General features: G+C 38.8%; 1 protein-coding gene across 1 annotated transcript; it reads right to left on the bottom strand.

Annotated features, from left to right (window-relative positions):
* Positions 1-2167: 2167 nt before the first annotated feature.
* On the bottom strand, positions 2168-14594 carry LOC107570298 (tripartite motif-containing protein 35-like). The gene is made up of 6 exons (XM_016256515.1): positions 14199-14594; positions 13042-13137; positions 12592-12822; positions 12488-12510; positions 12286-12407; positions 2168-2736 (listed from the first exon to the last, which is right to left on the bottom strand). The coding sequence occupies exons 1-6, from the start codon at positions 14592-14594 to the stop codon at positions 2249-2251; spliced, it is 1356 nt and encodes a 451-aa protein (XP_016112001.1). The 3' UTR covers positions 2168-2248.
* Positions 14595-14730: the final 136 nt, after the last annotated feature.

Raw genomic sequence — 14730 nt, 5'->3', positions numbered from 1 at the left:
ACTCACCCTCATGTTAAGCAAAAATTAAGATATTTTTGATGGAATCTGAGAGCTCTCTGACCCTCCCATAGACAGCAACGCAACTGAAATGTTCCCAGACAGAAACGTAGCAAGGACATCGGTAAAACAGTCCATGTGACATCAGTGGCTCAACTTCAATTTTGCGAAGCTACGAGAATACTTTTTGTGCACAAAGAAAACAAAAATGACGACTTTATTCAACAATTCTTCTCCCCCGAGTTACTGTCTTCCACCATTTTGGAGAGTATCACAATGCATACGCATGCTTTACCCTAAGTGTAAACGACGCTGATTACGTTCATGTGCATGCTTTCCCCCTTAATGTAAATAACGCTGATTACGTTCTTGGGTACTCTCCAAAATGGCAGAAGATGTAACTCGGGGGAGAAGAATTGTTAAATAAATTATGTAATTTTTTTTTCTTTGCGCATAAAAAGTATTCTCATAGCTTTGCAAAATTGAAGTTGAGCCACTGATGTCACATGGACTGTTTTACCGATGTCCTTGCTACGTTTCTGTCTGGGAACATTTCAGTTGCGTTGCTGTCTATGGGAGGGTCAGAGAGCTCTCAGATTCCATCAAAAATATCTTAATTTTTGCTTAACATGAGGGTGAGTAATTAATGACAAAATTTTCATTTTGGGGTCAACTAACCCTTTAACAAGCATGCAAAGTTTCATAGAGATCGGGCCATAGGTGGCGCTATAACAGTTAAAGCGGCCCCAAAAACACAGTATTTCAATAGTAAATTACCTCAAATTGCAATAAAATGTTCATATATTCACTCAAAAAAAAAAGTATAACATTTGCATTTGGACAACTGTAAACCGGTCATCTTATAATATGTTCTTTACATAGTGTACCCAAAGGCCCATAGGCCCATAAAAAATATCTTAATTTGTGTTCTGAAGATGAACAAAGGTCTTACAGGTTTGGAACAACATGAGGGTGAGTAATTAATTACATAATTTTAATTTTGGGGTGAACTAACCCTATTAATGTCTTCTGTCACATGTTTTCACCAAGTTTCATAAAGTTGAGTTTTTGTTTAGGTTTTATAGGCTTGTGGGTATTTTTGGCCACGCCCCTTTTCTAAACGATAGGACAAAATTCAATTTTTTTTTGAGAATTATTTATCTAGAGAGTCCAGAGAATTGTGCTGCAGTGGTATGATCGAGAGAAAAACCTAGGACTAGTTCGCTAAAGTAGGTTTTTAACATAACTGAGAATATTGAATGAACGATTTGATTGACAGCAATGGTTCTTGAGGCAAAGTTGTGCGTAATTAGGAGATCTATCAAATTATATGCATATTGCGTGGATGTGTGAAACATCACTTGATAACAGAGGCATAAAACTTGTTAACGCCAACTAGTGGCTGATTTCTTTCAAAACTCGTACAGACCTTTACAACCATGAGTCAAACATGCCCACCAAGTTTCGTTTCGATCGGCTTCCATTAACCTTGTTTAATAGGTGCTCAAATTTCATTGACCAATGGCGACCATGTTTTTTTTTTAGATATGCGAATGCCCTCCTAGACACTTGTGCCACTTTGGACAAAGACACTACATACCAATTTTCAAGTTGATCGGACCAATGGTTGCGTAGTTATAGCCGTTTTTATGTTTTTTCCATCTTATAGCGCCAACAAGTGGCAGAGCTCTGCAATTTTTTTTATTTGACCAAAGATTGAGCTCGTACACATGTGTGAAAATGTAGCAATTAGCTCAAATTAGCATTGAACGTTTTGGCATTCCTGGTGAATCGAACTTTCAACTTTTTTTTATAATTATTGATATTCACTGTCCAGAGAATATTTCTGCAGTGGTTTGGTTCTGATTGGGCAAAAAACCTAGGACTAATTCGCAAAAGTAGGTTTTGGACATAACTCAATTTTGTGGAAAAAACTGACTTTGTAGAGCAAATCTGTCGGACTCCAAGTTTTGACCCAAGGATTCCAAAAGTGTACAATTTTTGAGTCTACAACAAACGGTGTACGAGCTACGGCCAAAAATGCAAACTACGTGCTTGAACCCCTAATAATGTTAATACATTTGAGTTTAACATCCATTCACATCAGTGAACTAATGATCAATTAATGAAAATAACTATTCATTTAGTCTCATGTTGAACAAATATTGAAATTGTGATATGGATTAAATATTGGAAACATGATGACAGTAAAAGATGAAAGCAGGTTGATTCAGACCCACAGGTGCAACGTTTACTGACTATTGAACGGTAAGATCCTCAGAGAGTAAACCGTACAGAAAAATGGAAAGACTGTGTGAGTGAAGGTGGTTGTGAATGTGTGTAGATGTGTGTTAGCTACAGGATCAGAGAATGACACCCTTCCTCTGTCATAGTCCAGATACACTCTCACACGCTCAAGAGTCTGTTTAACAGGAAAACCAAACCGTTCAGGCCATCCGTACTGTACACTCCAGACATCAGTGTTAAAGAAAACATATCTTTTCCTTTGGTTTGATGCTGTAGTTACTCCAAGACACCAGCATTGAATCTTTTTAACCTCCACGTCCCAGCAGTGTGTTCCTGAGTTAAAACCCTCTGAGCCCAGAACACAAGGATAAGAGTCAAATCTCTCTGGATTATCAGGAAGCACTTGATTCTTCTCGCTGTATCTCACACTGGTCAGATCATCAGACAGGACGAGATGTGAAAATGCAGTGTTTGGATCCAGAATCACAGGAGCTGATGAGACACAATCAACAGCTGCTTTTATTCTGATGTTCAGTGGCGGCTGGTGGAACATTTCCCAGGAAAAACATCCCAGTATAACAAAAGGAAAAATATTAAGACTTGAAACATTTTAAATAAAGACGATTGTTTTACTAAATTCAATATTAAGTTTGAATTAATCAATTATTAAATTAAATTAAAAAATATAATTTATCTAGACAAAATCTTGTAGAAAACTTTGATTTTGATCAGTTTTCTACAAGATTTTTTCGAGATAAATTATAATTTTTTTTATTTTCATAATTCACAGTTTATGTATACAGTGCAACAGCAAAAACTGAGGAAAAAAAAAAAAGTCACATTTGTTTAGAGCAGTGCTTCCCAGACCTGTCCTGGAGGCCCCCATGCCCTGCACCTTTTGTATGTCTCCCGTATCTAACACAGCTGATTCCACTCATCAGCTCGTTAGTAGAGACTGCAAGAACTAAATTGGGTGTGTCTGATTAGGGAGACATACAAAATGTGCAGGGCAGGGGGTCCTCCAGGACAGGTTTGGGAAGCACTGGTTTAGAGCATTTTCTATATCAGGGGTTCTCAACTCTTGCCCTTGAGGTCCACTTTCCTGCAGAGTTTGGCTCCAACCCTAATCAAACACACCTGAACAAGCTAATCAAGGTATTCAGGAACACTAGAAACAAAGCCACTGGAAGGCAAGCCGTAACGGCTAATGTTAATGCTGCATTCCAGACAACTCGAAATTCAGATTTTTTTCCCACCTCCTACTTGTAAATGACGTCTGAAACACCACTTGAAGTCGGACATCCGACCGGTCAACTTGGGGCAGGTTTTTTTATATTAAACACTTGCTTAGGAAATACAAAAGTGAAAAAAAACATACGCCAAGGAAAAGAGCCAGGGGTTTAAGGATGGTCAATCGATGCAATTAAAATTCAATAGAGAGAGATTAAAAAATGCATTAAAAATGAATGAAAAAAAAGCAGATCACATAACAATAAACAATCTTTCCTACAAAACAAATTATTATTATTAAATAAAAATTATTCAAAAACACCAAAAAGTGAGCATACATTCAACGTTTTAGTTGCCTTTTTATTACAGGAGTTAGACAAGGATTTAATATAGATATTAATATCTTATTGAAAGTGAGAAAAGTGGGGAACTCGGGGCAGATCGATCAACCCTGACCTTAGCGAGACGTGTCATTTGACGTCACTGCTTCAAACTAGCATAGTGTGGAGCACAGGATGAAAAGAAGCAAAGTTTCCTTACTTTAGCAAAGGAAAACAAGTCTCCTCGTGGCTTATATCGAAATCCAAATTCTCATTTTGTACTTCTAATTAGCGACCGTTGTTTTGTTTTGATCTCTCCGCGTGCGTCACTTCTGAGCGGCGCATGCGCAAAGCTGACCTCATAAGTAATTCCCCCGGAACTGCTTCCGTTTTACAACAGTGAGCGCAAGCTAGATTCAAGTGATTATTACGTTTTGAATATGGATATTTTTCTTACAAAAACGCATCGATTCACTACAGGAGGCCTTTGTTCACCCCCCGGAGCCATGTGAGACACTTGTTTTTATGGATTCGTCTGAAAGAAGAAAGTCATATACACCTAGGATGCATCGGGGGGGGGTGAGTAAAACGCAGCCTAATTTTCATTTTTGGGTGAACTAACCCTTTAATAACGTGTTTTAATGTCAGTAATAATTTAACCACCAACAACGCATGTAATATTCTCTCTGGGTTTCCATGTTCCCTTATGAAAATTAGCCATGGTTTTACTACGAATAAAACCAAAAATCATGGTTCTTGTAGCCATGGATGGTAAACCACAAATTAACCATGGTTTTGTAACTTCAACTAATAGTTTTACAAAGAAGTATTAAGATAATATTTTTGTAGTTATAAAAAGAGACCTAAGCCAACAACAGCCTTTAAAATGACTAAACAATGAGGCAATAATGATTGGTTAATTAATTATTACATAGTTTCACACTGTTAAAATACATAACGTGATGTGACATGTGGCCAAGTATGGTGATCCGTACTTGGAATTAGTGCTCTGCATTTACCCATCCAAAGTGCACACACACAGCAGTGAACACACACCCGGAGCAGTAGGCAGCCATTTATGCTGTGGCGCCCGGGGAGCAGTTGGGGGTTTGGTGCCTTGCTCAAGGGCACCTCAGTCGTGGTATTGAAGGTGGGACAGAGAGCTGTACAATTCACTCCCCCCACCTACAATCCCTGCCAGTACGAGACTCGAACCCACAACCTTTGGGTTACGAGTTAGACTCTCTAACCATTAGGCCACGACTTCCCCCAATAATGTAATACATTAATTTATGTACATTACATATTAGCCTATTACAAATGCCTGCAAAGGGAGCCAAAGGTCTGGTAATTGCTGCTGTTACAGGATGATCAAGTCCTTTAATACTGACCAAACATTTGGGCTAATTCAAATATCAACTTAATCTTTAATTTTTGGCCACCTTTTTGCAACAGAAATGCCTCTATAATTTCTTCAACAAAAACATGTGGACAGCACAACCCTTACAAAAAGTAACCATGGTTTTATCGTAGTAAAACTGCTTAAGTTTCTTTTGTGTGGTTTCTGAATGCTTGAGATTATAAAATCAATCAGACAACTGTATTAATAAAATCATAGCCATAGGTAACTGTCTAGAGCTATAATTGTAATTTGTAAAGAATACAATTTAATTACAATTTATTCATTTCTTTACTTTTATATTTTATTATTTACTTTATTATATAAAGTTCTAGTTTGAACCCTATAGTAGGTGTTTTTGTTTTATTTTTTACATTCATAATAATATTTGAGATAGAGGGCACAACAATACAATTCTGCTTAGGGCACTCATTTGGCCAGCAGCGGGCCCTGACTGTATGTCATGGCAACATCATATGGTCAATATGTTAATGTGACGTGTGATTGACTGGAACTCCCTGCGATTGGAAGTGAGACATTCAAACTCAGATGTTGCCTTTTCCGACCTCGTCTGGAAAACGCCATAACGCTGTGACTTTTGCGGTACCCAGGGAAGGAGACCAAAGGCTGTTTTTTATTTAATGGATGTTAATCGAGGAGAGGCTTTGCTATGCTGAATAAACATCTTTTGTGATCAGAGGTGTCATGCCCATTCAAATGGAGGGGGAACGTGACACCTCAGATGTTTGAGCCAAGTGGATTTTGAATGCAGCTTCCAAAAGACTTTTTATATTTGATACAATCACACTGTGTGTTTAGAACGTTCAGTGCGGCACATCACCAGCTGCTAAATTCAAATCTGTGTTTGCGCTTTGCCTGGTGGAGCAAGAGACAGGCGTGTATTTGCAGTGCTATGCATTATAACCAATCACACACATGATTCTGTTGAGCTCATGAATGCAATGGCCAATCAGAGGCGTTCAAATGATGTTACATGTCTGTAGTTTCCCATCTCTGTGTTTCCCCTGTGACCTAGTCTTCCCCAGTCGCTTTAATTTGTCATTCTGTTCACCTGGTGTCTTGTTAATTATCCCATTAGTTCCCTTTGTTTGGTTCATGTTTATAAGCCCTCAGTTCTAACTTAGTCTTCGTCAGTTTTCGTCAATGTTAAGCTGGTTTCTGTGCCTGTTCTCCTGGATTTATCTAATTAAAAGACTTTTTGTTGATCTCCTTCGTGCTTGTGTAGTTTGTTTCACCAACGCGTGACAGAAGAACGGACCAATACAGTTTTTGTTTCCTTTTTTCCCACTCCTCTGTAACCATGGACAATCCTAATGTTGCCCTGCTGTGCTTGGAGCAGAGGGACCACTCCCTGGAGTCTCACACCAGGGATTTTTTGGAGTTGGCGTGCCAAACGCACTATCCAGACCGCTCGCTTTGCGTGTTTTACATCTCAAGCCTCAGCGAGATGTTGTCGTGGAGTGGGTGATAGAGAGTCAGTGGTGTAAAGAGTACCTAAAAACCATACTTGAGTAAAAGTACAGATACCTTACAGTGAAAATTACTCCACTACAAGTTACAAGTCACCAATTCCAAAACAACTTGAGTAAAAGTCTCAAGTATCTGATTTTAACAGTACTTAAGTATTTTACTTATACTAAATATAGCCTCAAAGATGCACTAGTCAAAGAGACATGCCAGTCAAATACTGTAACGTTGTGGAGAAGCTGGGGAAAACAGGCAGAGGCAAGGATCTATCTGCAGGGATTTAATGGAAGAACTAGAACAAACAATAAGGCAAAAACCAAAGGGAACAAATAACAGAATGACTGGAAAACAGACAACTCACAAGGAACGGTGGAAAAACTAGGGCTATATATATATATATATATATACATATACATACACACACACACACACAGGGGGCCAACAAGCTTAACAAGATAAGACACACCTGGGGAGACTAATCAAGGGGAACCAATGAAGAAACTGACTACAAACACCACGGGAGACAGGAAGTGACAAAAGTCCAGGGCAAGGCACAGAGAGCATGAAACAAAAACAAGAAATAGTTGATTTGTGAGGAAAGCAATCATGTTTATTTTCTAAAACCAAAATTAAACTGAACACCTCAATTGCAACAACAAAAAAAATCTTTCAAAAAGGTCTCTTCAGTATAATGGACAGATAAAATCATGTTAAGTAAAATTAAATATATAAAATATATAAAACACCTGTGATTCTCAAATACTTGGTAAGGAACTCGCATTCACAAAGTAGCCTTGTTGAAAAGTTTGGACGAGTAAGGGCAAAACGCACAAGATGCAGTACTTTCAGTGACCAGTAATTGGCAATATAACGTGTTTTGTAGCAGAAATAAACTGCTGCAGAAAAAAAACTAGGTCCATGCAAAATATAATGTGTGACTACAACACTCATTTCAAATGTAGTGGAGTACAGAGAACAGATACTCATTCAAAAATGTAGTGAAGTATTGAGTAAAAGTTGCTAATATCTTTGATACTCCGTACAACTACAAAGTATCCGAAAAGATACTCAAGTACATTAACTGATTACATTTACTCCAATACTTTACACATCTGTGGAGAATAACGGATCTCCATTCACCATCTACCCCACAGAGGAAGAGATCTCCAGCCCCACTCCCGCCCCAGAGATCAGACAGCCTTCATCCCGCTGTGTGGAACGGATGTCAGAGCCCACCGCCGACAGAGTGCCGGAGCACGCTGCGATTAACAAGCCATCGCAAAACAGAGTAACAGAGCAGATTATCGCCCCGGAGCCAGAGCCTCAAGACACGTCTGACCAGGTGCGTGAGCCGACAACACCATGTATCGCCGTGGGAGTCCTCGTGGAGATTGAGGGCTTAGAGGGAAGCCCCACCAACACTCCCGACACTGAGGGCGAGTTGCAAATGGCATCTGGGAGCTATTGAGGAACTTTTGGGCATTTGTGAGGAGGATTTGATTGACTGGTTTGGAGAGGTTGGACCCAGTTCCCATGAATCTCCATTACTGCCCATGTCTCCTGAGTCTTCGCTGGTTCCGTCCAGCTCTCCTAAGTCTCCTAAGCTTCCACCCAGCCTTCCTCTCCCGCCTCCTCTAAAACTAGCCAGTTCCTCAGCCCTATCTTCGTTGGTGCCTGTCAGTCCCTCAGCTCACCCTCAGTCAGCACAATCTGAGCGTTCTGATCTGCCTCGTGACTTCCATTCTCCAGTGGTGCCAAGTCGTGAAGATCCCCTGTCTCCGCCTCCAAGTCCTGGACTCCACCTCGGTCCTTCGACCCATTGGCTCCGATCTCCCTCGTCTCCACTGTGCCCCGTCATCCCACTGGCTCCACCGGGCTCTCTCGTCCCTCCGGCTCCACCTTGGTCAGTTGTCGACCATCCACCGCCTCAGGACTCCTGTCATCTGGCTTCGCATCGTCACTCCGTCCCTCTGGCACTGTCAGGCTCCTCTTTCCCTCCGGCTCCACCTTCGTCCTCAGTCACTCCAACTCCGCTGCGGCCTTCCGGATGTCGGATGTGGCCTTCTGTGCCTGTTCTCCTGGATTTATCTAATTAAAATACTTTGTTGATCTCCTTTGTGCTTCTGCAGTTTGTATCACCAACGCGTGACAGATGAGTTATCGCTGAAACGTTGGGGCTTTGTTCAGTGTATGCACTCGCTGCCTGAATTCTGCTCTCTTTCTCTCATCAGAAACAACAAAGTGCAGATGTGCGTTGTAAGAAAAATTATGAGTACGATGAAGATCTCGATTGCAGCATAGCAGTGACAAAGTACATGTAGTACCTTGGATTAAACGGAGTCAGAATGAACCTCGAGCATCCTAAGCTCAAACATTTTATACTCTATTACGTTCATCTTCCCGCTAGACATGTAAATGAAGTTTCGTCTTAAATGTAAATTGCGGATAACAATGAAAGTGATAGCCTTCCGTTCCCACATCTTTGGTAGTCTTTCAGGTGGAAACAACCAAATGTTAAGGTGATAGGATTATCTAGAATCCCTAGCAATTATATTCAAGTACCCTTTTGGTCAGCAGATGGTTCTTGATGGCCTACTGCCGTTCCCATGCTATAGGTGACGATTGACGAAGTAACATTCAGGAGATACTATTTACATATTATTGAGATCAGAAAGAATTATCTCTATGATAATTAAGCTCTTTGTAGATAAAGGAGAATAGTTTAATTGGAGTGGAAGTTTGGTCGAGGCAGACTATAATTTCTTACAGCGTACAATGTAAGTAAGAGATTCATTTCATAGTGTAAACAGCTTTAGTGATTATAAAGGGAGATTTTGAGAGTGCTTGAACTCTGGCTAGGCTGAAGTCAATGATAATGTCCTTTGCCATCTCTTTGTACATTGAAAGTGTTATAATTAGTAACAATGTTTTTATTAAATTTACGTTAAATACAAAGTCAGTTGTATTAAAAAATATTTTATGACATGACACCCATATCTGGTACTTAAGTAAAAAGACGGGTTTTATGCGTATAGTTAATAGACAACACTAGAAATTAGGCTACTTTGCCCATCGCTCGTTATAGATCAACTAACATGATTTATAAAGGTGCAAAATGCATTTTCTTACACATTTGAGAATAGATATTTCATGATATGGTTTGAGAATATTTTAAATAAAAAAAAATAAAACCAATAATCCTATATCAGTTATACAGCACTATCATGGCTGCTGTGTGTCACATGACAAGCATGACAAGGCCCCCTCAAAATTAATGCATGCGCAGGATGCCCCGGTTTGTGATTAAATAGCTTGTCATTTACCGAATCAACAACTTGTTCGCTAATCTTCAACATGTTTTACACTAAACAATACGTTTGTTGGGAACTATATGTAGATTGTACGTTGTTTAAAATGTTATTTTTTAAGAGAAGGCACAGTAGGGAATGTCGCGACAGGTGGGACTCATTTACAGCATTATTACCAGCAAATTTGTGCCACATTACCATTTAATAAAAGATAGGTCTAAAAATATTGAAGGTTTCTTTCTCTGGTTTTCAGGTTTTACCTGAAATTAGACTTGAATTGTAATTACTATTATGTGACCATATTCCTTATATTGATATAATGCATTTTAATGAATAAAATGGCATTTAGCAAAACACAAATAAAAAAAAAGCAAATAAAAACATTATGAATTTGGTGTGCAAAAAATATCTATGAAGAATTTCAGTTAGGTTTCAAGCCCCATCATAGCACAGAAACTGCACTTGTTAAAATGACAAATGACTTGCTTCTTGTGTTAGAACAAGGCTGCATCTCATTGCTAGTTTTACTTGACCTTAGTGCTGCGTTCAACACTATAGATCATGACATACTCTTAGACCGATTACAAAACTATACAGGTATTCAAGGGAAGGCTTTAAGATGGTTTAGATCCTACCTTTCCAATCGTTATCACTTTGTCTATTTAAATGGGGAAATAATCTAAAAAATAATTTAAATAATCTCAATTAAATCCAGTAAAGTATGGCGTGCCACAAGGATCTGTCCTAGGTCCTCTGCTATTTTCAATATACATGTTGCCACTTGGTAATATTATTAGAAAATACGGGATTAGTTTCCATTGCTATGCTGATGATACTCAACTATATATTTCAACAAGACCAGATGAAACTTCTAAATGATCTAAGCTAACAGAGCGTGTTAAAAATGTAAAAGACTGGATGACCAATAATTCAGGTAAGACCGAGATATTACTTATTGGACCAAAAAAAACAGTACACAGAATCTCGTAGATTACAATTTGCATCTAGACAGATGTACTGTTACTTCCTCTACAGTCAAAAATGTGGGTGTTATATTAGACAGCAACGTGTCTTTTGAAAATCATATTTCCCATGTTTCAAAAACAGCATTCTTCCATCTTAGAAACATTGCCAAGTTACGGAACATGTTAACTGTTTGTGACGCAATTCATGACCTCTAGACTGGACTATTGTAATGCACTGCTAGGTGGTTGCCCTGCATCTTCAATAAACAAAATGCAGCTGCTAGAGTCCTTACCAGGTCAAGAAAATATGGTATTACCCCAATTTGACATTCTCTGCACTGGCTACCTATTAATTTCCGTATCAGTTAAATTATTACTACTCACTTTTAAGGCCCTAAATGGTTTAGCTCATGTGTACTTAACTAGTCTTCTATCACACTACAATCCATCACGCTAAGGTCTTTTTGATTACATGACATTAACTAACTATTTGATTTGTAACGTACATTTCTGCCATTATTTCTGCCATTATGCCATCAACTTGAGATAGTCACCACTGATAAGCTATTACTAAATATAATGTAGAAGCTTTAATTTTCTGTAAAGCTGCTTGCAATGATTTGCATCGTGAAAAGCGCTATACAAAAACTTGAATTGGAAATTGAATTAAATTAATAACGGACTTGCGCATGTCTAATAACGTACGACTCCTGTATGTCATTGTAATCGTCTTTACCTCCATTACAATCATCATCCATCAAAACTTTGCTGGTAAGAAACTGGTTTTCTTTATTCAGGCCATACAGACTAATGCTGACTTTAGCTTAAAGATCATTAACAGATGTATGTTTGTTCCCACCAATTGCTGCCCAAGTTACGTTTACGTATGATGACGAAAGCTAGCATAACACTGGTTGAATGTGATAGAAAAAAATCCCACCCTTCCATACTTGGTGGTGCGTCACCCTATCGTCCTGAAAAAAACTGCCCCGACTGTTCATATAATGATCAAGAGTGAACCCCACACAGATTATTATGAATTTTGGCACTCATCCTAATGATCAAAAAGATCAAACATTTTCCTCTAATCATTGTCATTGTTGTTACAGTAAATATTTTAGATTTGCCAATCAATCAAACTGAACTGAGATCTGCTGTATCACTCTAGCTGTAAATATCATGTGGACCAAAATTGTTCTTCTCTTGTTTACGGCTCATTTTGGTGGAGTTGCTCATCTGGTTATTCACACAATGCTGAAATCTGTAAATATTCCCTCATGTTCATTTCCAGTGTGTGTGTGTGTAACAGCACAGATCTTCTCCAGACTCACCGTTTTGGACATTGTCCTGCATCTTCTTCCAGACTCTGAAGGGCAGGTTGCCCAAGTAACGTGGCACATGAATCAAAGCTCCAGAAGGCGTCTGTGGATCCGGCTGTGATGAGATCTGGACTCTGGAAGAACATTCAGGATCAGAACTGCAGTGGCTTTGGATCAGAAGCAGAGAGAGTAGAGACACCAGCAGATCACTCACCTTTTCATCGCGACTGGAAACTCCTGCAGAACAAACACACCATTTATCATCAATAACTCAATCAATCATCAATCAATAAATCAATGGATGATCTGAAATCAGACCTTTAGAAAGCAGACATCATTGGCTTTCATCTTCTCCTCTGTGTCTTTGATTGTGTGTGAAAGAGCTGAGATGTGTCTGTTCATCTCCTCCAGCTTCTCCTTCATCATCTGCTTCTTCTGCTCCTCTTCCTTTCTCAGTGCAGTGATTGTAGCTTCTTCTTCATCTCTGAGAAACTGATGAAGCTTCTCAAACTGCTGTTTAATCTGACGCTCTGTGTGCTCAGCTTGAGACTGAAATCAAATCACATTCACTCAATCATCTCGATCAACACATCACTTCATTCAGATCCAAGAGAAACTCAGACACCTAACATATGACAGATCCAGAAGCAGATTGCTGCTCGTCATACACAAAAATAATAAATTGGAATCCCTTATATTAAATATAACAAATCATAATAGTGCAAATTACAGCTCTACTGAAAATGACTCTTGATTCTGTTTTCTCACCTTGATGTGTTGAACGGTTTCCTCAAACTCTTCTTTAATGTTTTCATTGTGTTGAAGTTTCTCCTGTAAGGACTCCAGTGCCTTATTGAGCTCCTCCTAATATTAAAAAAATAATAATAAAAACAGATTACAGTGATTATACAGTGCTGGAAAAGAATATGGGTGTGTGCAAAAATTAAAACTAAATATAAAATAAAAGCAACCTGAATAAATACAATTGTCAGACAACTGTCTCCCAAACTTGTTTACGAGATCCAAGCAAAGGTTTATTGGAATGATCCAGAATAATTATCCAATAAACAGACAATAGGTGAAAAGCAATCCAAATAAGGCAATAAAGCAGAAAGCACAAAGTAATCCATAACACAGGCACTAACAAAAAAAAGCTCAGCAAGCAGTGTAACAAATACAAAACCTCAAGAACAAAGGCTGAGTGAACATTTAATATTCTATACTATAGTGTAGTATAGTCTATATTGTATAGAGTGAGCTAAACTGGCTAATGATACACAGCTGGAAGTAATGAGGCATGATAGTCTGAGCAAAGGGAAATGGGAAATGAAGTCCAAGACAAAGAGGCAATGATCTGGGAGGAGTGCTCTCTGGTGGCCATCTTGCACACCAGCTGATGAATGTGACAACAATATACACTTATAAAAAACTTTTTCAATAGCATTAAATTGGTTAAAGGTCTTAAACCAGTAACACACTACACCAAATATTAAAGAAAATGGTAGTCCACTTCCACAAAGTGCAATTGTCCACTCAAAGTGCAATTGAGAGCTTCCTGCTTAACAGTATTTAGTTCTTGTGTGGCTCTGGAGTTGAAACTGTTCGTAAATCTATTTGCCTGTGATACAATAGATATGAATTGTCCAGGGTGGGATGGGTCTTTGAGTAAGTTAGAACAATTAGAGTTTTGGAGTGGTCTAGTCAAAGTTCTGAATTGAACTCAGTTTAGATGCTGTGGCACCTTTAACAAGCAGTTCATGCTGGAAAGCATGAGCTGAAAGAAGAGTTGGTTGAAATCCCACAGATCTTATTTAGTATGAGACATACACAAAAACTGGAAGTAATCAGTTTTGGGGGCAAATACTTTTTCACAGTAGAGTATATGTCATATGAAGTTGAGTAGAATGGTAGAGAGAAATACCTACCTTATATGATGGAACAACTTCACTGATGGGTCTGACTGTGTGATTGATGTGTTTTTGTGAAGTAAAGCACATGACACACGCAGGCTGTTTGTCCTCCAGACAGAAGAGTTTGAGTTTCTCACTGTGTAAACTGCAGATCTCCTCAGATCCTGAAGAACGGCTCTCATTTCTCTCCTTCAGGAACGACTCACACAAGTTTTGTAATGCCAGATTTAATGGAGGATTTTCCTTTGAGGATCTTCTCCTGCAGACAGGACACTCCTGAGTTTCCTTAGCTCTCCAGAACTGTTGAAGACACTCTTTACAGACACTGTGACTACATGATAAAAGAACAGGAGCCTTGAAGATTTCACAGCACACGGGACAATTATAGTCATATTCAGCTGATGAAGCCATTTTCACTGTGTGAGCTCCAGAAATCTAAACTTTACTTTCTTTTTCTGAACGACAGTTTCAAACATGAATAACCACGAGAATCACAAAGATTTGCTGTCTGTTCAGAAACAAAATTCTAAAATGCATCAAAGTTTCT

The sequence above is a fragment of the Sinocyclocheilus grahami genome, unplaced genomic scaffold, assembly GCF_001515645.1.
Source record: "Sinocyclocheilus grahami isolate Dianchi unplaced genomic scaffold, SAMN03320097.WGS_v1.1 scaffold1437.1, whole genome shotgun sequence".
Lineage (NCBI taxonomy): Eukaryota > Metazoa > Chordata > Actinopteri > Cypriniformes > Cyprinidae > Sinocyclocheilus > Sinocyclocheilus grahami.
This window is presented reverse-complemented; position numbering and strand designations above follow the sequence as displayed.